This window comes from Ischnura elegans, chromosome 7 (assembly GCF_921293095.1).
Source record: "Ischnura elegans chromosome 7, ioIscEleg1.1, whole genome shotgun sequence".
NCBI lineage: Eukaryota > Metazoa > Arthropoda > Insecta > Odonata > Coenagrionidae > Ischnura > Ischnura elegans.
In genome coordinates, this window is record NC_060252.1 from 109,395,739 (window position 1) to 109,422,585 (window position 26,847).

At 38.4% G+C, this 26,847-nt stretch overlaps 1 protein-coding gene across 1 annotated transcript in view; it reads left to right on the forward strand.

Moving 5' to 3' along the window:
- Positions 1 to 22,151, forward strand: part of LOC124161853 (gastrin/cholecystokinin type B receptor-like) — a 531,853-nt gene extending 509,702 nt beyond the window's left edge. The window contains exons 3-4 of the mRNA XM_046538072.1: positions 12,402 to 12,713; positions 21,012 to 22,151. Of these exons, the coding sequence (XP_046394028.1) occupies positions 12,402 to 12,713; positions 21,012 to 21,841 (1,142 nt within the window). The 3' untranslated portion in view covers positions 21,842 to 22,151. The remainder of the gene's footprint in view (positions 1 to 12,401; positions 12,714 to 21,011) is intronic.
- The last annotated feature ends 4,696 nt before the right edge of the window (positions 22,152 to 26,847 follow it).

The following is a 26,847-nucleotide window of genomic DNA, read 5'->3' on the forward strand; positions in this document are numbered from 1 at the left end:
GCAACATTTTCTGCATTCTTATAGTTAAGATGTCAATTCATGGCTTAAATTTTTATCATATTTAAACGGCTGAGGATCTAACGTACTTCCGCTAAGTTTTTGAATTTAGAGAGGCGACTAATCCATTTGAGCAAAGTCAAATCAATAATCTAATATGAAAACAGTGGTTCAGAATCTCCCGGTGAAATAGGTAGCATGGATCAATAACGAAACCCAAAACGGCTAAATCTTAGGCACATCAGAACTAGGCTTTGGCATATTATGGCTAAGATTGAAATTTCTTTTTCATAAGATTTTGCTAAAGAATCAAGCCATTTTTTTTAGTTTTTAGGACAATTTTTAACCATTTTTTAAAACCTCATTTTAAAAGTGATTCGTTAGAGCATAAAAGTAGCTTTCTCCTTAAGCTATTTCAAACCCACTGAAAGTTTGCAATTGGAGAGCAAGGGTCATAAACGGCAGCAAAACGATCAATATTTAGTCATGCTCCGTGTAAAGTAGCTCCAACTCAGACTCCGCATAACTCAACCGCCAATTGGCGGCTTTCATGCCTAGATAACTTCTGAACCACCTCCAGCAACATTTCTCAGGCTCCATCTCCGTTATGGAGGCCCGAGACTAGGAGAGGTCGGATAGGTGTACGTGGAGGCGAGACCTTTGATAAGAGGGGTGGAGGTCGGAGTGAGAAGGAGGAGGGAATGGCATACTTTCTGAAATGACGACTACCCACCAGTGCCGAAGTGAAGGGCGCCCTAATGTCTTGTCTAAAGTGTGGGAGACGACTTAATCAGAATCGATCCCTCGATATTCCTCGGCAACGAAATCCATCCCACTTCGGTAGCGCATGGGTAACGAAATAGGCTGCGGGTTTTGTTCCCGCGTACGTAAATAGGGTAGTTTCCTTCATCAAAGAAAACGAAAGCGAAAACGAAAAATGATTGCGATTCGTTATCCAGCATTAGTGTATTCATAATATACAAATTATTTGGTTTTAGAAATCCCAGTTCAGACGAATGGCAATGGCAAATTTTAACCTCATTTTAAAAAGGCCAGATTCGCGCCCATGCGATACCACTCCACGTGACGTCACAGGGACCTAGTTTCTGTACGAGTAGATAGGAGTTTTGCATCGTCTGAGATTACCAATGCATGCATGAGGCACAGAACTCAGGGAAACATGTCTTAATAATTACCTATTAAAACTGCCTAAGGTCGGAAAGTTCGTTCGTTTGATAGGTTATTAATAATCCTTATTTAAGCCATGCGCTACCTGCTAGCAGGGTACTCTGCTACCTGCAAGTAGACTACTTCGTATCATGGCTCAAAGCCTCGCCCCTAGGTCACCTCACACGGCGACAGCGGGAACCAGAATGACGCCACACGGGGTTTTCCCAGCGTTCATACGTTTTCGCGCACTTGAAAATTTTCACTTTTCATTTAATCGCTAAAAATAGATATCGTCATTTAAAAATCTGAAAGCGTGAATGCGTTCTCCACGGGTAATAATCTTTCGATTTAGGCTATAAAAAATGATAGGAAACCACCCTATTGCCCATATCAGTGGATATTAGAGTGGTCGCAAAAAAATGAATTTGATTGCAATCAATTATTAACATTTGCAAGCACCGGAATTAAAAAAAAACGCATAAACTACTAATATTTCAAAAAAATATCGAATTTAAAACTATTTTCAAGCTCAATTTGATAAGACATGGTAGTCGTATGATCTAAAGGAAAAAATATTCTTTTCACTGTCTAAAAATCTATCGGTTTTATCAAAATGTTGCTGCTATTCATAGTTACCTTTCCGAAAGGATTTTTAAGTTTTCTGAATCAAGGTCTAACGTCAACTTTTTTCTATCACATCAAATCATTACTGAAATGGCACGACTAATTCTTAACGCATTTTTAAATAATCTTTACAAACATAACCACGCCCATACAATTATTTTTTTCGTCTTATTTAGAGTTTTATTTATGCAACAAATGTGAAAATATATGATTATTATTATTGAAATAATATCGAAATACTTATTATTAGCATGCGCGCAACACTTCTTTTCACAGATATCTACCATAATTAATAGACGTACGTCATAAGTTAAGCGATTCTCACTCTACACACTTAATATCATTAATTCTGGTGGCCGTGAGCGGCCCTCGTGTGGCCGGCGCCAGTGCAGGAGTAATACTAACAAACATAAAGAAAGGTAATGTAAATACAGAGGTGTGCCGCTGGAACTTTCTTCAATACATTTTCCAGTTACAATACAGTTCCCACCCATTCAGGCGGTTTTTCACCATGAAGTGTATGTACTCAATCTATGGAAAGAGCAAAGATGTAGCAAAAATTTATTTTTTAAGGCGAAATTGCCAATTTTATGATCTGTAGTTAATTCATTGCTAACATCCCATCATTAAAGACTTCCTTCCACAACTATAGATTCCGGTTTTGATGCTTTTACCACAGTTAACCGAATTATTCGAAGAAAAGAGCCGCTATGCTTTAAGGCATGGGAATTAGTTCACTAAATGCAGTTCAATTATGTTCTACTAAATAAATAGAACAAGTACTCCGTCTCTGCTCCCAAATACCTCTGTGGTTTTTGTAAATGACGGCTAAAATGAAACGATAATAACGGGCAAAAACTAATTACGGATGCTCAAAGCCTGTGTACGTACTAAGTAAACGAGGTTTCGATGCGGATGTATGACAGTGAGAATGGACGCAAATATATTACTTGTAATTGCCCAACTCCTACGACTCCAACTACACCGAGAAAGAGTAATTGCATACGTTCCTATCACGTTTTATGCTTCCTTGCGTTTAAAACCGCTCTTGCAAATTAGAATTGGGGCGTGCAGGGTGTTCTTCTCTTGTGCGATAATGTAAAAAATATTTAAAAAACAAATCAGAAAATGACCAAAGTTTTACCCTATCAGGCACCCATAATTGCACCAATACAACTGATATTTCCCATGTAAGGGTAGGCAGTGAGAAATTTTTTCTTTCCGTTCAAATATATTAAAATGTAAAATTGTTTATCAGTGGTAAACAGGGAAGTTATGCACAACTCACTCTAACGATTTTTTTACCCATCTTTCTCTTCTGCCTAGGCCTCCACGGAAAGCCACTTTCTCTCCCTGGGCTCTGATGCCACATAAAGAATGCTTGTCTGAAATTGTAACAAAATCAGCTAAAACCCCTTGATGAATGATTTTGCTTTGAATCTATCGTCTAGTGTTGAAAATAAGTTATTCATTACATGAAAATTACGCAAAGTAAATACAAAGTATTTATTAATAAAGTAACTTTTAATCCTTACAGCATCACCTGTCATTTAGAAAATATTATTGGCATCTGATTGTATTGGGGTATTTCCATAAATTCAAAAGAGAAGTAATGAGCGATGGCGAGGGGTGTGGTTGGAAAGTACTAGCTTCCCATTCGTTCTCTTTTTACGGAGGGAGAAGAGACTTCAACAAAATATTTTGTTTTGGCGGTTTCAGACTCACGAATAAATAGTACCTATTTGTCGTGCCTGTACCACTAACATTCATTAAGAATGGTCTAATGATATTTAATATGCATTCCCTTCCCTCTAGGTCCTCTTAATATTCTCCTTTCACCTTTCTCCGAGCTTTCATAAGTTTCCAGAAGTACTTCTCCTAGAAACTGATATATGGCAACCAAAAAATCGGAGAAAAATTACTGGCAGCTAAGAAAAAAATGTTTTAGGCATCACGCAGCCGACCACTCCATACAATCACTTGTGCCTTTGGTGCCTTCGAGAGCAGAAATGTGTAACATTAGAGAACGACCAAAGTAAATTACGAACTTTACTCATTCGAACTCTTTAACATTATCCCGTATTTATCGCGAGAGAATTATTTTTCGCCAATTTTTCCATTTTTTTCACCTTTGTTTCAATTTTTATGCACTTTATCGAGTGCATGCATATAATATATGTCCACGAGTGAAAGTGAAAGGAACACATCAAAAGAGGCAAGCAAATTGTAAATCAGACGCTTTTCTTTCCACCTTACGCGCATAAATTACAATTACATGAGATTCTACCTAGACTACTTCATCTTCGCCATTATTTTAAGGAAACTTTTATGCTTTAGTTTTATTTCTGATAATAGATGTGTTTGTGCAGAATCTAAAAACCAAGAAATAGTACCTTCTTAAAATATAAGGTAATCGATTAAAAGTAAAATTCGAGAGAAAATCAGCTACCAAAAATCTAACCTTCATCAAACATAATAGATGCATAAACACATAAAATACTCATTTTATTTCATATTTACAAATTTCTATGCATTACGCCTGTAATTTATTCGTTCTGTTCACATTTAAAGGACAATCAAATATAGTCACCTTTAGCAGGACGAAAAATCAGAGACGTTTCTTGATTCAATAGTAGTATCGCCTTTGTCACATAGTTAAATTGGATACTTCAACTTAGTCATTTAATTATGCTCTAGGGAACTGAAATTCTTTTCCACACGTAAGAGAAATAGAATAGTATTTCCTTTCTACTGAATTTTTAGGATTTTCTTAGTTTGACTGAGAAAGCGTTATTATAAAAAAATATGCTGAAAAGGACATGCAAATGAGACTTTCAATACCGGAAAATATAGACAAATAAAAATAACACATGGTTCGACGTAAAACTTTTTACCCGCCTCATTCAGTGAGGGTTATTTCCTAACTTTCATCTTCACAGACATCTAGTTGAGGTAGGGAGGGAAGTAACACCACCATTTTCTATCTAGCGCAAAAAATCTCCACGCCATCTCGTCTCCGTTAACACGTTTCCACTCGTTCTCCAATCGATGGCGAATCACTTTCTGAGGCTCATCTTCCCCCCGACACGCGCGATTAAGATGGCAGGGGAAGGAAATTGGAGGGGATGATGTGGGGAGGGGATGGCTCGAGCTCCAATCCTCTGCCTTCCCAATCGCATTTGATCGCAGCCAACGGACAGGGGAGGGGGGAGGAAGCGCCACGGCGTAATCGCGGCAACCAAGGGGACCAATTATGACGGAAAATCAATAGAAAACCAAAGACTGATGGAATTTTGAAGATCGCCCTTTTTTCTCATTGCTAATCCATGCAATCGTTCGGTTTATGGCTTCAGCACTCAAGGAAACTTAATCTGATTGCGGTATGTCTCAATTTAAATTGCGGTCTATATAAATTCACTATCGTTCTGTTTATTATTTTTATTTGTAGTATACGGCGCAAATAGAATAATTTTTAAAATGTTTACTCATACCAATTGCTTATTTACACACGATCCAAGTTTCGATGATGGTTCGTATTACTATCAATGCGAAATAAATAAAGACATAAACCAGCATCGAAAACAGGATTTTGGGTAAATAAGGGTTGTTGCATCAGTAAAATTAATATCTTCACCATTGTCCAGGAGAGAGACAATGAAGAGTTCCGAGGAATAAATTATTTAGGAATCTTCAGCGCAGACCACAAAATAGAATAATTGTGTGGATATTGAATGTCATGAGATACACTGATTGCGTGGGAATGACAGAGGAGGGAGAAACTGAAAGGAAAACTTCCCAGGATTAGGAAGAAGTAGTTTCTACGTGCAGTTCATGAAGGACAAAAGGAAAGGAAAACCTCAGGGAACTATCGGAATTACCTTCGGGGAAATGGAGGTCTGCGCCGTAGAAACTCGTATATTCAATCCTGCAATAAACCATTGAAAATTGTAAAGTAATAGATAATCTACCAGTTACGGTATACTTGAATAGGGTGGTTTCCTATTATTTTTTTATTTCCTAAATAGAAAGATTATTACTCCTGGAGTAGGAATTTCACGCTTTTAGATTTTTTAAATGACGATATCGATTTTTAGCGATTAAATGAAAAGTGAAAATTATCAAGCGCGCGAAAACGCGACGGCTAAGTATGAACGCTGGGACAAACCCACCTGACGTCATTCTGGTTCCCGCTGTCGGCGTGTGAGGTGACCGAGGCTTTGAGCGCTGATACGATGCAAGCTGCTAGCAGGTATCACTTGGCTTAAATAAGGATTATTATTACCCTATCAAACGAAGGAAACTTTCCGACCTTAGGCAGTTTTAATAGGTGATTATTAAGACATTTCCCTGAGCTCTGTGCCTCATGCATGCATTGGTAATGTCAGACGATGTAAAACTCCTATTTACTCGTATAGAAACTAGGTCCCTGTGACGTCACGTGGAGTGGAATCTCATTGGCGCCAATCTGGCCTTTTTCATATGTGGTTAAAATTGACCGTTGCCATTCGCCTAAACTGGAATTTCTAAAACCAAATAATTTGTATATTATGAATATACTAATGGTGGGTTATGAATCGCAATCAATGTATTTCGTTTTCTTTGATGAAGGAAACTACCCTATTGAAAATGATGCATCAAGTCTTAGGGACGATACAGATCGACCGCATTGATTTTTTTTTGTGATCATAAAATGGATAAAAGACATTCAAGTATTCACTCATTCACTCTGTGATTCAACCCGAAGTTTGGTTTTGTTATGGGAGGGTAAAGCTCACCCCTGAGTACGTTACGAGCGAGTGAACTTTAATCATTCAGGATAGGACTGCTAGTGCCTTTCCATGGGCCACCTCGCACTTCGAGGTTTTTTAATCTGGGGTGTCCAATGGCTTCACCCGGAAATCGCAAGTATTCCATTGAAAAATCCACAGAGAAAAAAATCATTCGCCTTGACCAAGATTCGAACCCGGATCCCCCAATTTTCGGTCGGGTACTATAGCTAATTAAGCTACCAAGTCATACTTCCCTATAGAAATTTTAGGACTATCTATCTCATCTAAATATACACACTACCCCGCAAGCCGCATAAAAGGCGCCAGGCAGCGGGTATTAGGAAAAAAGAATTTTGCACGTAAAAGGGAAATGCTCTTACGAAATGACGACTGGCATTTAAGTCCTTTATGTTTCGGGGGAAAAAGGACTTCGCATATCTATCCATTTGGCAAAATATTTCTCTTGATTTATCGCTTTTGTTGGACCTGGAAATATTGTGTGGTTCTAATATTATGTTCTCCGTGTCGCTCTTAAAGATATCCGTTCTCAATTGTTCAAGTAAGCTAAGCCTAGCACGCAGCCTCCGAGTCTCTAGCGACTCCCAGCCTAGACCTTTTAATTTCAACATATCAGTATTTGAAAATAAAGAAATAAAAACTTTTTAAGGCCTGACGATGTAACCAAGTTACGAAACCCGGGTCGTGCCCATAATTAATTAACAGTGAACCTTACAAAGTTTTATTTCCAATAAGGAGAGGTTTCACAAAGTAAAGCCTGAAGTTATTAGTTATATATCAGTATTTATTGAAAAAATTAATTATTAACCTTAACTTTAAATCTCTGTCGAATTACGCAAGAGTTAAAAGAGCTGTGTCCAACATATCCTCGGATTTATGAATGCTGATAAAAATAATGACACTACTTGAGTGATAATAATACGCATAATAATAAATTGACACATTCATAATAATTTCACACCACATCTGTCCCCACACGCCAAAAGATATTATCAATATATGCCAATACTTACAGCCTAACACATTCTAAACCTGAGCTCCTCCCTGCCAAATGATAAAATCCAAATGGGACTCTTCATTATCCTTATCATCAAAGTTAATTTTATGGTAGTTGAAAAAATTATTCTATCCTTTCTCCCAAAAGATTCTGTGTACATACTTCAAAGAGCATTTTCAGAAAAAGAATTACAGTTCTCAAATATTTATTATAAGCATTAATGAGAAAAATTTGAATTCCTATACCCTTGCGTGTTTACTTTCGTAAGTATACGTTAATGCCCAATAAGTGAGTAAAACAATGAAATAGAAAGAAAACGGCAGATATCTATATAATACCACCGAATTCAGCCTATCAAGCATGTTTTTACGGAATAAAGATAAATGCGAAACGTAAATAACCCCCTGCATGATTGTAGGTATTGTGCTTTCCTGGTAATGATTTATTTGAAAGGGAATGATCACAAGCAAATTTTTGAGCTTGCATTTTTTTCCGCCAAAATCTTTACGACTTATTCAAACGGAATACCAAGTATGAAATAAAAAGAAGATAATTTACATCAAAATATCTGCCGATAATGTGTGTTCCTGATTCCACTACGGATATGATGTGACGCCGCACATGCAAACATTCACGTAATGGGGATGCATTTTTGAGTTTTTAAGTCTCAGCAATCAAAATACTCTTCTCCACAAAAAAAAAAAAAAAATTGGGATGCCGTCACTTCATTAACAGGTCAATGCGAGGGGATTAGTTTTTGAATAGAAAGCAAAACCCAGTATTACCATGCATTTCAAACGCTAATCATCTCGAGCTATTCAAAATGAAATCATTCATGCATATGCAATTGGAAGCATGGGTCATGACAAGAGAACAGGATAAATCAATCAGACTTTTTCAAATGAATCTAAAATGGAAAAATCGCAGAAAAAAAATGTTTCATTGCGTTCAAATCCCATTCTACCTATCAGGCTCAAATCATACCGTATCAAATCAAATTTTAACAAAACACTCTATCACCAAGGTATTAGATACACCCAATGGCTTAACTGTTCCCGTAAGTTCTACAGCCATCCAAGCCAAAAAATATCTGATCCCGAATCAATAATAATATAATTTTAACACTAGAACCGCTGAACTTTCCAACCCCACCAAAACCGCGGCATGGGACTTTTTTGTCCCATTGACAAACTTGGTTAATCCTGTCATGTTTAAGTATAATTGACGGTTTTTTTGTGGTTTGTGTGAACAAAACACGCGTTTAGGTAATGTTTAAAACGTTTCATTAAGTATAACTAGGAATACAGTAAACTTATTTTTACAGCAAAAGTGCAGTTTGTCAAGAATAACCAGGTAACGTCGGCCGGTGCTACGTGAGTGGGCGGCCGGCGCAGTGCACAGATTATTCCTTTCTGCGACTCTAACTGGCAGAATAACGGTATCTGTGCATCGATCCCCTTCTTAATAAACTGTTATTATGCTGAATACAAAATAAGTGTACAAAAAAACTGAAATTGTACCTATGTTTTCCCCATATGGGACAAAAAAAGTCCCATCCCGCGGTTCTAGGTAAATCGTCGCTTTTCTCGCGAACCAAACATCGTACAATATTTAAATATGACTATTCGAAATAGCATAAAAAATGAGTTAAAGTCAGTGAATTTCAAAGGGATCAAACCACTAGAACATGAATGGCAAACATTTGCAAAGGGCGATGGGACAAAAAAGTCCCGTCCGCGGTTCTAGTGTTAAAAAAAACGATATATTTAATGTTTGCTCGGATAATCTCTGCAAAAATTGATTAAATAACGTAAATATATCATACTGATAACTAAAAGACATTTAAAAAGCCAGGAATTCACTCGAGATCATATGGAGAACACTCGCTATTGTTCCAACACATCTGAGATTTGAACGAGCTTTGTGGATTAGCTCCCATTCACCATTTCCGCCGACAAGAGATATTGCGTTGTTTCAAAACAATAAGAGGATCAAACGATAGCATTTCAAGCAAGAGCACAACTCAGCCCTAAACATCCCCAAAGGAATGGGAAACATGATATCCCTCTTATCATGATATCTCACATTAAACTCAAGTCAACTCTGATACAAAAGAAGAAAGTCTAGAGTGAGTGAGACGTAACTCATGCTCTGGCAACTGAAAGACAAGATATTGTATCGTCAATAATGAGCCCATTTGCAACCTGAGAACGTCTCAAGAGATAAGGGCTGTTACCATGTTGACTGCGTCTTCGAAGCAAGGCCATAGCAAGTGAAAGGTTACGGGACTTCTCACTCGAAATTGGAAGAAAGTCTTCAGTAGTTCATTAGCATCGAATGGGCTGTGAAAGTTCATTTTTAAAACTAGCTTGAAGCAGTAAACATTAGAGGGAAGGCGAAAAGACCAATTACATATTTTTATATCCGTTGAAATGGAAAAAATGAAAAATTTTTAAATAGGTACTAAATAATAAATTACAAATCCACACGCACACAAAAGTCACATATTCACAATAATAAATATTTAAATATAATTATTAAAGGTTTTCATTCTACATAAATGTGTCCCTGCTGCATTCTCATCCCGTTTATAATGTCTACTTTAATTGCAATATTATCCTCCTTGTTGTTGCTACATAAATTAAAAAAACGCATTTCCATCTGTATATAGGCTGGGAGAAAGAAGCATAATTAAATGATCTACTCAGAGAACCACAGGTTAGTTTGGAATATGTGTAGCTATCATTCAATATTATAGCTTTATTAACTTAAAAGCACTAGAGCAATAAATATTTTTGTCAACAAACTTTTTTTAAATTACAATATTCATATAGCAATATAGTTAACATAAAATATTTTTTTACTAAGAGACGGAGGGAATTTTATTTTGACAGTGTAACTCAGTATCTTCCGTGTACTTTGGATCGCGGCGGAGAGAGGGGAATTATAATGCACAGACCTTGCTCGCTACGGCGGCGTGGTAATGAAAGATTCATATTTATAGAATGCTTCGGAAAAGTGGGGTGGACACTGGACACCCACTAAACTGGCCCAAAGTTTACCAGTACAGATGTGTCCCAATTTAGCAGAATGTACTGCACTTCATTTACTAACCATATTCCATATCCAAAAGTGATACTCAAGCTCCAACCTTGACCTCGGATTGTGGTTACTGCGCAGCCACTTCGGAGAGCCACTCTTGTACTCCGAGATTATATATCACCAATATTACAGTTGAAGATGCTCCATTCGGCCACTACACAGACTGGAGAAAATTTGGGTCACGCACTTTTAACTCTTGATAGCTGATGCCAGTAGGGAAAAAAAACCTGAGTGAGCTCGTGACTACTAGTAACGTAGTATTAGTAATAGTAGTAGTAGCACTACTAATCGGAGCCAAGCGCTCCGATTGGCCGCGAGTTAGCCCTGTTGGCGGTTGCTCTGGACAACTCAATGCTTTGAATTCTTTATCTGCCGGAGATCGACATTTATCCAGCAAATCCTGCAAAAGAGCAAACTCGCAGCCATTCGCATCGCTTTGATCAAAGTTTCCGTAGAATAAAAATAGACTCTCCTTCCCCTCGCCGGTTGATCGGGCATATAAGCCACTGGCTTGGTTCCCGGCCCCGGTACGTTGTATCCTCGAAGGGTCCGCCATGAACTCCCATACTCTTGGCATCAGCTATCATATAGCGATTTGACCGTGGGATTATTCTTCTTCATAGAATAATCCTCTAAAATCGCTGGCACAGCAATGGTTTTCCTGGTTTTGCTAGTGGGAGGACCCGCCCGCCTTCGTGACGGTACGGAATTCCTCGGCCCAATATCCCTTCCTTCCCTATCCCGTCCAAGGAAGCGTCGTCGGGCTCCTACCGCGGCGGCGCCTACTTCCTTTTTCCTTCGTGTCCTCCTCCTTCCGTAGTGTAGAGGTGAAAAGCGAATAGCTTACAGACTCTACCCTGGGAATGTAACCCCGCGAGCCCGTCCTATGGTTTCGAATCCAATGGCATCAGCTATCCGGGGTTAAAATTTCGTAACGTAATTTTTCTCCACCCTATATCGTCGGTTGGCCACGCAACAAGCGCAAATGTGCCAGCAACTCTTATTTCATCGAAGTCATAAGTAAGTTCAACAGATTTAGGCTTCAATTGGTGGAAGTTAAACATATTTAAATGCATAAAAGATCGTAGCACTTTTCCACAAGAATTTTTAATGCGTACAACGCGTTTCGGCTCACTGAGCCATCATCTGGTACAAGACAGTCTAGTAGTCTGGTAGGCTAGGTACAGGACAGTCTGGTCTGGTCTGTCTTGTACCAGATGATGCCTCAGTGAGCCAAGAAGCGTTTTACGCATTAAAAATTCTTGTGGAAAAGTGCAAAGATCTTCTATTTATTTAAATGAAATCATAACTCTTCAATATTATTCGTCGCTAAAGTGCAAAAATTTGTAGGAAACGAAGAGAATAAATGTATCGCCGCGTTATGGAAATTTTTGAGGACCGATGAAAAACCGACCGCAGTGACAGAGGAAATCGAAATTCTGTGGGACAATTCTCTTCATATGTGGTGCCATTGCTATACAGGGTGTTCCATTTATCTTGACCACCTGAAACAACTCTTAGTCCAGATGCAAATTCAAAAATGTGTCAAGCAAATGTTCATTAGCCATCAGCGGGACATTAATCAGCATGATTGCCTTCACATTTTTGCTTGACACATTTTTGAATTTGCATCTGGACAAAAAGTTATTTCAGGTGGTCAAGATAAATGGAACACCCTGTATGCGCAGTGTGCTTAGATATTCTATCCGTCTCCTTCATCGCAGGTCACCACAAGTGTCGTGAGCGTTGGCCCTCCCTGGACATCGAGCGCGCTTACAATGTTCTGCTGGACGTGGTGCTGCTGGTGCTGCCCCTGGCCATCTTGACGGCCACCTACTCGCTCATCACATGCACGCTGCGCAGGGGCATGCGGTTGGAGAGGGCGCAGCGCAAGAGGGCGCGGAAGGCCTCGCGCAAGGGGTCGTCGCGCAGGGGACGGGCATGGAAGGCGACCAGGGTCCCCGGCCAGGGAGCGGAGAACTCGACCCCACCGACGGCCGCCGCCGCCGCAGCGAGGCTCCCGCAAGGAACGGACGGTGAGTTGCTCTGAGATCGTTTCACCACTCTCCTATTCTTATTCTACACTAGTACCTTAAGTTGGCTCTCTAGTTAAGGTGGTAGTGTAGGTGTCACCAGCTTTCTTTATGTACACCTCTGCTTAAGTCACTTAGAACCCATACTTAAATTGCTTGGGCAACTGTTTCCGCACGGTTGAAGCTCTTCAAGTGTTGTAAATGACACACGATAACATGGGAGCAGCTAGGAATTAAGGCTGGGAGGGGTTTTAGGCGCAACTAATACTGGGGTGTTCGGGTTATGACATACCCGCCAGGGTGATTGGGAGATGCGGGGGCCCTCCCCAGAATAATTTCACGATAAATAGTGAGTTTTACGGCTTTCTGAGGGATATTTTATAAATCCTTCCTCTATTCTCTAAGTAATATCAATGCAATTAAGTAAAATGGATTTAACTTAAAAATTTCTCCGACCTCTGGGGGGGTTTTATCACGCAAACCCCCCCCTCGCTGCGCCACTGCATGATAATACCATGTTGATTATGGTTAAGTTTTGCTGTATCCATGATGTGGTTATTGAGCGTTCTATTTCGTTGGTTAACTTTCTAGTTTTGGGGTAATTAAATCGACGAATTTATTTCCTGGAGTTTCTGATATTATTGATTTTGCCTTGCTATGCCTGTTGATATTATGATATTATTTTGAATTGCTATGCCTGTTGCTCACGGTGAAACCCGTTTTATAAAACTTAGAAACGATTTAAGGAATTTTAAGACTGAGACGACGGCAGAGGACCCGGTGAAACAGTTAAGTTTCCATGGTGTCATAATCGAAAATAACGTAAACGATTGCACTTAGTAAAATCCCATGCACTGCTACTTAAACCATTGCATAGGGCTTCAATTTTAGTCCTGGGGATGCCGAGGGGAAAAGATATGGCGATTTAATTGGACGTGGGAGGAATTAAAGGTTAAAATTTAACATCGATGGTTTTAATAAAGGAGTGGAATTTAACTAAGTGTTTTTGTTTACATTATGAATATGTCATTTCAGGAAGTAAAGCTTATTAATTCCAAATTCCTCTGCCTCCATCCTCTCTCACCAAGTAGCGTTTGTTCAGGGACTTAAATCGGTCTTTTCTTTTAACCTTCTAAATCCAAAATGGTTAATTCACGGAGTTTGGAAGTTTATTTCGAATATCCGTGGGTTAGGATCTCAGAACACTAATTGCTCTCCAAGATCTTCATCTATCAACATAACTGTTTCCCGATATGGACAATCACGGCGCTGAAGTTGACTTAAGGCTCAAGTGTAGCTACCGCACCATACTTAAGATTATACTTAAGTGAAGTCACTTAAGTTAAGTCTGTAGTGTAGACAACGCATTATGCCTGTGAACACACGCTCGGATTAGCTCATCCGGCTTAGCTTAGCCAAATCGCTCAGCGCGAACCCATTCTTAAGCCTCGTTCAGATTACGGTTGTCCGAGCGATCGTCCTAACGATAGTTGGCTGAACTAGCCTTGTGAATGCATGTCCTGACAATAGTTCACGTAGTTCCGAACGTTGCCACTCTACGATGGTTCGGCGCTGGGAGACCGGAAAAGGATGCGACAAGAGAAAGACGAAAAGTTCGTGAAGCTCTCTTCGCTCGATTTTTTTCATGGATTTGTCCTCGGAAGGAAGAATATGGGCGGAAGAAAAATTATTCGGTAAATACATGATGAACACAGTAGGTAATATCTTGTCCCTGCATACCTCAACAGCGATTGTTCCGGCAATCGCTGGAACAATCGTAATGTGAATGAGGCATTAACGAGAGGCTTAGGTCGACCCCTCCCTATCTGATGGCAAGAACCGTAGGACTAAGAACACTTGAGAATCGGCGAGCGCTGAAGCATTTTATGGGAAAAGTTCTAGCAAAGCAGATAATTACCGGATTTATTTTGGCAGACCAGTGAATTCCCGAGTTGATATCTCGTCATCACTGGTCAATAATCCTAGGATTGGTTTGACGCAGCTCTCCACTCAGTTCTCCTATCAGCTAATCTTTTCACTCCTACGTATTTCTTCTCTTTCACATCTCTCTTTACTTGTTCCATATATTTTGTTCGAGGTCTTCTGTTTCCATTCTTGCCTTCCACCTGTCCTTCGATGATTGTCTTCATCAGGCCATCATGTCTCAAGATGTGGCTTATAAGGTTGTTCCGTCTTCTTATTAAGGTTTTCATGAGGATTCTCTTCTCTCCTACCCTTCTTAGGACTTCCTCGTTCAATCGAAATCAAATGGATCGACTAACTTAGTCGATCCATTTGATTTTCATCATTCTTCTGTAGCACCACATTTCAAAGGCCTCTATCCTTGCTTTCTCCGCTGCGGTCATTGTCCATGCCTCACATCCGTATAGGAGCATACTCCAGATGTAGGTTCTTATAAATTGTTTCTTTACTTCTATATTTAAGTTTCCCGCTGTAAGCAGGTCTCTCTTTTGGTGGAATGCTCTCTTTGCCTGGGCTATTCTGCTGATAATTTCTTTCTTGCTTCTCCCGTCACTAGTTATCTTGCTTCCCAAATAACAGAATACACCCACCTATCAGTTTTTGCCTCCCTATTTTAATGTTGGTCTTGACTTCTTCTCTTCTGCTGCACACCAAGATCTTGGTTTTCTTTGTGCTTATTTTCAGTTGATATCTACTCATTATCCTACCAATATTAACCAGAATATTTTTCAAATCCTTCTCTGTTTCTGCTATAACGGCTATGTCATCGGCAAATCATAGCATGCTAATTTTTTCTCCATGGATATTCACTCCCAATTCCTTTTCTTTGATTTCATTAATGGCTTTTTCAATGTAAACGTTGAAAATTACGGGTGACAATGTACAGCCTTTTCGCACTCCTTTCTTAATTCTTGCTTCTTCACAGCTGGGCCCTGATTTTATCACGGCTACTTGGTTTTTGTATAAACTGTGGATGATTCTTCTGTCATTATAAAGAACCCCAATTTCCTTTAGGATTCCAAGCATTGTGCTCCAATCCACGTTGTCAAATGCTTTCTTTAAGTCCACAAACGCAACGAATGTTGGCTTGTCCTTTTCCATTCTCTTTTCTATGAGCAGTCTTAGGGCCAATATTGTTTCCCTTGTGCCTTTGTTATTTCTGAATCCAAATTGGTCCTCATCCAAGTACTCTTCCGCTTTTCGTTCTATTCTTCTATAGATGATCCTTGTCAGTATCTCTGATGCATGTGTAGTCAGGCTTATGGTCCTAAAATCTTCGCACTTCTCCGCTCTTTTCTTCTTAGGAATAGGGATTATAATGTTCCTCTCGAAATCCTTTGTTATCTCACCTGTCGTATACATTTCACTAATGATTTTGTATAGCTGGTTCAACGTCTTCTCTCCTGAATTTTTGATTAGTTCTGCAGGAATGTCATCAATGCCAGACGCTTTATTTATCCTGAGGTCTCTTACAGCCGCATCAAATTCCGATCTTAAAATTGGGGCTCCCATGTCATCGGCATCCACTTCCCTCTCGTTTTCGATAGCATTCGTTCTGAATCGACTTCCTTTGTACAAATCTTCCAGATATTCCTTCCATCTCTTCCCTTTTTCTTCGTTTTCAATCAATAGTTCTCCGTTTTTGTCCCTAAGGGTATTACATCTTACGCCCCTTTCCTTAAAGTGGTTCCTTACTATCCTATAAGCGGCCTCTACTTTTAGTCCAGGAAATGAAGCTCATAAAAGTGAAAAACCTTGCAATTTTTTCAAACTGAATCGATTTGCACCAAAATTTGGGATTAGACTAATTATACCCCCTACTTCAAAATCTATTTCATGCCGAAGGGCGCTTTTTATTTTTTAGGGGTGAAAACTACCCCTAAAAGCTGGAACTTAAAAACTTATTTTTTAAAGCTAAATACGTGTCAAATTTAGTTTAAATTATATGTATAATTATTTTTTTATGTTTGGAAAATAATTTTAAGGTGTTTCAACCCATAATAATCAACCCTTATTGGGGGTTAATGTAAAAAAGAATTTTCAAACTGAATCGATTTGCATAACAACTTGTGTTTATACTGATCATACCTCCTATAAAAATGTTTTTCAAACCGAATCGATTTGCATACATAGTTGGGATTAGACTAATCATACCCCCTTCTTCAAAATCTATATTATGCCGAAAGGCGCCTTTTATTTTTTAGGGGTAAAAACTACCCCTAAAAGCTGAAACTTAAAATATTATATTTTAAAGCTAAATACGGGTAAAATTTAGTTTAAATTATTTGTATAATTATTTTTTTTGTTTGGAAAATTATTTTAAGGCGTTTCAACCCATAATAATCAACCCTTATTGGGGGTTAATGTAAAAAAAATATTTACCCTAAAAATAAAAATTATTTATCACATTGTATCTTCTTATTCACTTTCTAACTCCTTTTATTATGTATTCACTTTTTTCTCTCATGATTTTAATCACAGCACAGAAAAGATATAACAATAGGATAAACAGAACAAACTTCGTCATGGTAACATAAACAAATAAATGTACATTTATGTAGACATTACATGAAACACAATCAAACGGAGACTGTATGGCTTCCAGTCTTCCCACCACATGCATGCTCACAGGTCACTGTAAGCGAGAGCACACATACTCACATATGTGTATGTATATATTCATCTTATGGGTATGTGTGTTTATTTTGTAGCAAATTTGAGTGTATCGTTAGCTTCTAACGTAAAGTACACAAAGTATATGCTGATTATGAGGAATATTATGAATTTAGCGAGAGACATTTCATTTTACTTTATTTTACATTTATGTAAGGACAGTGGAACAAAATAGTTCAACTTTAATATTCGGTAAATAAAAAAAATAGATTAAATAATACGATGACAAAGTGGTATTTCCGCCGATGTAAATTCAACGCATGTATTCATTGTAATGCATCAATATATGTGCTTGCGTATTTTCCTTTCCTGTAACGATTGCGAATTCATTACGTATTTATTTCTACCATGCAGGAATTTCATCAAAATTCAATGAAGCGCTCTAACCGAACAAACACACTACCTACGCGAATTATCTTGGTTCAAATATATTCCGCCGGGACGGCGAACGATTTTCTGTTCCAATTAAATGTTAGCAAGTGCAGAGCTTGGCGCATACATGGATTTTATTTTTACGCTCATCTAATTAAAATTGCAGTTACACCCGCGGATTTTGCGTAGTTTTTATGTCGTGAGTGCCCACATACATATTTTCCAAACAACATACGGCTGACACAAGGAGAAAAGGTTATTTCGTGAAATTTCCTTACAGCAACAGATTTCTTGCACGCTCTCTTTCGAATATAAGTTTAAAGCATGTCATATTAGGTATGAATGAGACTTTTTCACAAATGTTTGCACGGCTCTATTCTTTCCTACCAGAATAGTTCACGTGAGATGTCAGAGTTTTAACTATTTACATGTGAACTATAGTTGAAATAAAAGCTAGAGTTGCTGCGAACTCCAAATTCGATATTTTTACTCCCGCAAAGGACGTCTAGATAATTTATCAAAATCGATTATTCATATTGTTTTATTATTATCTTCTCAAATTTTGATTCCTAAGAAAGCACATGCAAATCAAATGGATTCATTGGGCACAGAGTCTATTATAAAACGTTTGCAGCTGTTGGGTTTTTCGAATAATTTTAGTACTCTTAACGTATTTGAGAAGATATTGTTACAATTAGCTATACAATTTTTTCAGTGAAGAAGCTAATTAAGTGGGATTAAGATTAAATAAAAGAACGATTTAAGTTCTTCCTGATGAATACTTCTGACAAATATTTCTCGGGTTTGCATCCAAGTTAAAGCTTTTATGAAAGCCGACGTTTCGGAAGACGACTTGCATAAAAGCTTTAACCTGGATGCAAACCCGAGAAATATTTGTCATAAATAAAAGAAAACAAAAAAATTGGGCAGACAACAGAAAATATGAAATGTTGATTGCTGTGAAAAATAAATAGAACTAAATGAATAGAACTGGAACCATATCAGGAGAGTCTTTTGAAAAATAATGCAATCACTCAAACGTGGGCACTCAGCAAAGGGTAAATCAGGTCAGAGGGGTGGTTTGAATCCTCGTCGTCAGACCCGGAATACTCTAAACTTTGATTGCTGATGTCTATGTAACATTGAAAAAAAGACCATTTCAAAATAAAAATAGGTATAACATAAATATAAATATATGGTATTATCTGGAAAATACAAAAAAACGTCTTAAATAAAAACATGATGCAAAAATATAATTTTCTATTTCCTAAGCCTAATCTTTCCTTATTTAAAAGATCGTTTCTTTATTTGGGGCCCAAGATTTTTAATAAATTACCTTGTTCGATCAAAGAGTAAAAAAGAGTATGAATAAATTTTGTAAAAAGGCTAAATATTGTTTGCTATCCCATGATAATAAATGTTCTTTTTTTATGTTTGTGAATACATACACATTATTATACATTGTTTTACATATTATTTTTTATATTTTTGTGAAAGGAGAAAAAAGAAATTTATTTTATTTTGTCCTTATATTATGCCTTGTTCTTGTTTATTGTAAGTAATTGTCTCTTATAAGATTAATATTTATAATATTTCAAAAGATTATATATACTTTCTTTTGTTTTCTGGCCTGCCTTGAATTTAATTTGTAAGATGGCAGCTTCCATGCTGTTTTTTTTCTTTTAACCATTGAAGCTACCTAAAGCTCCATTAATTTTGTTATGTTAAAAAAGTGTACATTTAAGGTTAAAGTAATAAATTCATTCATCCATTCATATGACATGATTCGTCAATATACTGAAATAGTCCAACTAAAGTTGGGTGCAGAGGCACGACATGGAATTTTTTAGGTGACTTGAACAAGAACGGAAGAGAGTAAATGAAGGAGTAAGTCATAAATGCATAAGAAAGATATGGGTCATGGTTAATTTTAAGATGCTGTGTACATTGAAAACCTTAAATTTTAATTGCAGCCCTACTCTCATATAACAGTACAGAACAAGCAGCTTTCATAGCATCTTTTGAGTTCTAAATGAGTTATTATTTACAAATAATATGGTTGGTATAATATAATATGGTAAACAATTGGTTCGTTCTTTGGAGGAGCCAACCAACAGCTGAGGTCATTTGCGCCATGAGGGAGGGAACAGAAGGAAGGGTGGAGAAAAACCCGGTGTTGGCATTCGCCTGCTCTCAACGAACGAGAGGCGTCAAGGGGTCAACGGGTTAACGTCCCATCCGACGGACGGAGTGTTGCGCTTGAAATGCCCTCCACACCACATTCAAGAAGGCATCGCGCAGTCTCTTAAAATTATTACTGCCGGGATTTGAACCAAAGCCCACGGGGTGGGATGCCAACACTTTAGCCACCACACCAACCCGATCTCCAATTTATTCTTAAAACGCATAAACAAGATACAATGAAACGAAAAAAGTTCTTACCTTCATAAATCCTGAACGAAATTCTGGGTAGGGACAAGGGGTGCGCCCTGGGCGGGGCTTGGGTGCCCTCCTCTCCCGTATTTATTCGATAACTGAACAAAAATACCATTTATCTAGTGTAAATTGGATTCCCAAGGACTGTATCCCTCCTAGTCCCTCTCTGGATCCGCCGCCTATTTATATTTCACTGCCTTAGTTTTTTTTAGCCATTTTGTAAACCAATATTAAGTTAATTTTCAACTATTGCAGCATGTGAGATCAGCTAATCTAAAACATATCCTCACATTTTGTCTTTGGAAAACTGCTTTCGCTTGGATGAGGCTTTGATGGCCCCTCATCAAGTGCTATCTTCGGTGTCGCCCAAACTATCTATAGACAATCTATCTGTATCTAATTCTGTAAATAGGATTATTCGCTGAGACCCTAATTCACGATTCTAAAAAAGATGCGGCGTATGGAATGGAAAGATTATTTTACGACAAAAAAGAAGCCTTTCTCATTCAGCCACTCTTTTACAACATGTAAATGAGTCACATGCGAGAGCAAAGATCTCCCTTAAGTGAAGGAGATCAATGCTCATAGGCGGATCTAGGGGGGGGGGGGGGGGCAGGGGGCACGTGCTCCCCCCAGACCCTTAAAAATTATGCAAGATTGTTAATGAGATCCCATTATCTTTGCATTTGTTCTTTATTACGAGGTATCCTTGTGCCCCCCCCCCCCAGAATAAAATTCTGGATACTGCCTTGATTGCACTCCCCCAAAAAGAAATCCTGGATCCGCCCCTGCCAATGCTTGAGATAAAAACGCTTTTCTTGTTTCCCACCTCCCCAGGTGCTGGACTCCGTCACCTGGACGCTGTTGTCCCTGGTGATCCGTTGGCCGGCGGAGGCGTGTCCGAGGTCTATCTGGAGCGGAACGGGTCGACGGCCACGCGATGCTGCCGGAAACGACCCGAGGACGCGGAGACTCCGCGCGACAGGCGCTACTTCCGACGCGCGCGCTTCGGTGGCGCTGCCCAGTCGGCAGAGGACGAAGACAGCGACGAATCGGACGGCGAGGAGGAAGATGGCGGCGGCGGGGGAGAGCTTCGCCGGAGCGACGCCGAGAGGTCTCTGAGGAGCAAGCGCAGGGTCATCCGCATGCTGTTCGTGCTGGTGCTCGAGTTCTTCGTCTGCTGGACCCCTCTGCACGCCCTCAACACGGCCGCCTCCTTCTTCGGGGCGCACGCAGTGTACTCTGGGATCGGCGGATACCCCGCCGTGGCCGCCTGCCATTTGCTGGCCTACTGTTCCTCCTGTTGCAATCCCATCACCTACGGCTTCATGAACGCCAGGTTTCGCCAGGCCTTCCTGGGAGCCTTCGGCTGTCACAGGAGGGGCAAGAGGACCGCAGGGAACCAGGTCGTGGAGGCCAAGGGGGCAACCAAGGCCTCTTCCAAAGGGGTTACCAACTCGGCATCCTGCCCCGGGGGCAAACTCGAAGACAGGGCCTCGGTGGCTTTCGCGCTGTCCTACACGAGAGGGGATTCGGCGGCCCTGAGAGACGGAAACGACGACTGCACGGACTCGCTCTCGGAGTTTCTGCCGCCCCTGATCGAGTCCACGTGCATGAACGATCCGAGGAAGGCCTCGAAAAAAGGGCCGAGCACGAACAATCGATAACATTTGAGGGTGGTGTTCTGCACCAGTGTAGACAGCGGTAAAAGCGAGTGAAGTGAAGAAGTTTAATTTTTAAAGAGCTAATTTTGTGATTTTTGGGCTCAGTTTTGGTGAAAGAACACCATAAACTTAGGATCAATGAATTACTGCATATGATTTTGCGAAATCCTCTCATCATCGCATGGAAGCAGAAACATCGGTTAAATCCTTAACCGCTATTTCTTCACTAGCCAAAAATCTGCTGGGACTTTCAACAAAGGATAAGACTCGAAGTATGGAACTTAGAGGAGGTTCCGCTTTTCAATGGACAACATAATTGCTACCAGACTTTATTCACGTGGATGAAGCACTAAGCTCAACAAGCAAAAACAAATTCTTCAACAAGGGCTGTCATCGAGCGGCGAAGGAGAGAAGTATTACTATCGCAGCTAACACAATGGAATGATGTCTGCGAAGAGTCAGCGCTATCTCACCACATATTTCCGTGGTATAAGAAAGGTTAAGTAACAATGAGGGAACAGCCATCTGTCCAAGGCACATTGAAGTACTAAATAATATCATCAAACAGGGTGCCATAGTGTTATATTGTTGCTTTTTTTAATTAGCCACTCGCTGCATGTGTTTGAAAGACTAGGAATTTTTACAACCCACATGTACACACTGCTCTCTGCCTCTTGCAATTCACTTGCGCAGGATAGCGAGATAATACATGTAGTTTCTCCTTTAAGACTGTCTCAGGGAAATTTATTGCTGCATATGGAACTAAACCGATGCATCCAAAATCACATTATACATATGAAACCTTAATTTTATATTGAGAGGATTAAAATACTATCAATTTGGGGATTTAACGCTTAGAAAATCATCAATTTCTATGTATGAAAAGTAATTTTTCTTCCAGATACTAAAAGCAAGCTTCGCTTAACTTTTTCAATAGCAAGCTTGTGTAGATGGTTTCCTTAATGTGAGTGTGTTTGACTTGTTCACATGTTTCACATTCCCTTCAAATAAATGTAAGTTTTACAAATATTTTATTTGTGAGAACAAAAAATGTAGCCGATTGAAAAATCAGTACAAAAAGGAGGACCCATTCCACTCTACAGCTATGCATTTTTCACTCACCGGCATCAGGTCCACAGACGTCCTTGTCAGCCAGCTAACTTCAGTTCCAGTTTCCATGTTAAAGACATCATTTTTAACTGTAAAATATGTGACATTAATTAAATACTTACAACGATTCAATAAAACGAATATTCATTAACTAAAATATAAATATCAATGTAATTTTTCCTGTTAATGTAAACAAGTAACATGTTACTGGTGTAGAAACCAAACGAATAATTTAACTGAATGTGACATTGTACACCATTTCTAAAACTGCTTTGTTCGCCTTTTAGATCTTATTTATACGAGAATCACAAGTGAATTTCCAATCTGCCCATATATTTTACACCTTTCAGACAAAAGAAAGGTTGATGCCTTTCAAAGCAAATTATGATTTTGGCTTTTTTTTTATAGATACATTTAGTAACTTATGGTGTTTATTACCAAATTGTATTAAAGAAAAAAAACCTCCTCACATGAAAATCGAAAAACTATATAAAATAATAAACTGTGTTTTCGCAAAGAGCTTAACACTTGTATATGTGTCAAAATAAATTTTCCTGAATTATTTTAACAAATTCTGTATAAAATTTACTACAGATGTCCTTCCTTGAAATTCTCTCCGGACTAACATGATTTGTGTTCAAGATAACAGTCACCCTTTGTGTCAACGGAGGCACACAGATGTATCGATTGTGAGAATAAATTATAATGTCACTGAAATCATCGTAAGTGACACGATTACCTTTGTTTTTAAAGATAAAGGAAATAACTATTTCTTTCACACACAAAGAATATATTTTTATAATATCACCTGACACACTACAACTTTTAACTGAGTAAATAACTTAGTACTCGATTTCGAGCAAAATTAACACAAAGGACGTAAAAGTAAAAAATGCAACAAAAATTTCTTTATAAGTGAGTACTCCGGTAATTCAGAGACTGCTTTACTTGTGAAAATTTCTATTTTGAAGACATTTTATTTCTGAGGAAATATAAAATTTAATTCTATACCTCTGCTGATATTTTGCTTCCAAATGAAGTTAATTTTTGAACTTTACCCAATTTTGATTCTAAATTCAGTTAACCTTATGCAATTTCCTACCATTTTATTTTCCCTAATTCGAATATTAATTATTTTTACATTGGTACTGCGGAAAAAGAAGAAAGCTACATGAAATTGTGAGTGGGCCTACTCAAAAATGTTATCCCATGCACCAAGACATAAACAAGTGAAATTTTAATCTATATTGGACAACAATTTTAGACAAACGTCTACTCTATGCACCAAAACAATTTATTATTTTCATACTGGATGTTTGAAAATGTGATCCTCCCATCCTGAGTTAAAAATTTGCTGAAAAAATTTTCCAAAAGTTGAAAAAGGGTGTAAAATAATACTGTAAGGTTAGATTATTTCACTTTATATGTATTTATGATTTTTCATCAGTTATTATTACACAGAACACACAATATTCGGACGTGGAGATGAAAGCCGATGTCGAAATCGGTGACAAAAAATCTCATTCGCTCGATTCCATTTCGATACAAAATATAAATGATTCACAGCAGACAAAGATCAATATTAAGAGGATTGTAAATTCCGATTGGTATCACGAATGCATTCGGCCAGTTCAAGTTCCTCTTGAGCAAAGAAGCATCCAGCCTTGGAGCACCTCACAAAACCACCAGATTTATTGTGCGTCGTGAGATCGACATAATGCATTGGGATAATTGGAGCAATATTCCATCACAGCCCAAAATCAATCCACCGACAGAAACGGGAGCTACAAGCACTTCTCCCCGAGATTCGCCCTACTTTCTTGCAGACACATGAATTTCCAAACATGCCATTTGCCACGGCAAAATAGATCACCATTGAATGTACACACGACAATTGATGAAAACACAGCGAAGGACTAGGTACAATGAAAAGAATCACAGATCGCCACTTATTACATAAAAACATGCACAAGCACATAGGATTGGTCTGATGAGGCCTTGTTTGATTTGTAATCAGTCAGTCAGGAATGAATCCGTTGTAACTCAATTAACTGCTTGCACCTCCTCACTTTCCAACAGATTAACAGAACATTTTAATAAACACTCATTTCTAACACGTGCGCTATTATAGTTTTGTACCTCGGTGCCACCCACGTCTTCAATGTATAAAGTTCATAATTCGGAATTTTAAATATTTTCTCGATACATTCATTTTTTTTGCTCTTTCAGTAACCCAATGAATCGCCGCAAATTAAACAGGCATTTCTAAGAATAAATACAGATCATTCTTATGATTGGTATTTCATAAGACGCTCCTAAATATGAGGTTAAATCACAACCATTTATTTATCTCTCACAGGTACACGGTCCTTTTTCTAAGATGAAGGTGAGAAAATTCTTCCATCACAGCGTATTAAGCAAATACCTATAATTTTCATGTTCTCCAGAAGGTACTCAATACTATTCTTCTATTTTGAGCATTTCAAGTTGAGCAAAGGTGAAGAATGTCTCAACCTTGATCCAAACCATTGTTCCGCACATATAATTGCCCATGACAAGGGCAATAAGGCAAAATGATGAAAATGAAATAACGTAACTCCGTTATCAATAGAGAAACTGCAGTGGTGCATTGTGCGCTGCCCTAGGCTTTTCCATGGTGTAAAGAATTTATATATCCCAAGTATGACCAATTAGTACCGACTTTAGCATCAATATTTTCATAAAGAAACATCATTCTTGGATAATGAAATAATTTATGAAGAAGAATACAAAATTCATTGAAGCACACATTATCGTTTCATGCATACATACATTCAAAGGGCAAAAATTTGATTTTTTACATTTAGAAACATTAAAAACTTTTTAGTTCTAACGTTATTACGGATAAATACTCAAAATTTGAGCGAGTTTCGTCCGTATTAGGAGAAATCACTGCTATGAAGAGGTAGAAGGTCTCAAATCTGAGGCGAGGTTGGTCCTTTTGGGGGAAAATTTTAAGAGCTGCTTTTGTGGCGAAGCTTTCTAATACAAATATAGCAGCAAGGGAGAAATCTTCGTTATTTAAAATGGTTAAGAAAGTACTAACAAAGGTCTGATCGGGTGACCAATTCCCAAATATTTAACGTGGTAAAGAAATAGGAAAAATGTACTATGACTTTTACAAGATACCCAGAATAAATTTCGACAACACACTCGCCATGTAAGTATTTGACTAAAATCATAAAAATATCATCCGTATATTGCTCAAAATACTTTAAGCATACATTTATGTGCACATCCATTATGATAGCCGAAGAGGCAATAGCATTTTGATTCGGGGAACCCCCCAAAAAGTTTCAATCATATTTAGAACGTAAAACTAATTTTCCTCTCAGACCTGTTTGTTTCAACGCCATTCTGGAGGATATGATTTTAAGTACCTTCATTAGTTTATAAAAAAATACGTGTCACCAAATATTTTCACAAATTCAGCCACCACCCATTCGATTATGACATAATACCAAGCGTTCTTTATTCCGTTTTAATTCGATTTAAAACATCAACAAAGACAACTTTTTCAGTCGTTACCCGTAAGCTTTTCATGCGGACATTTTAAAACTAATCCGTTTTTATGACTTCGTTTGTAGTTTGGCACTCCTATAAATACATTAATTTACGAATGGCTAGAGGAGAATACGAGATGAGATGTGTCAAATGCATTTAGTCATTGCTACTGGGATATCCAAATGAAAACCACATCCTCGAATGAATACTTGCTTTTACAAGTAAAAACCTGAGAACTCGAATAAATACTTAAGTATTCAGCGTAATGACCTAGCGAATCGTGACCGAACACACACCTTCACCAGCCACACCCCCTCATTGTTAATTTTTCCATGCCTAGCTAATTTTAATCACTA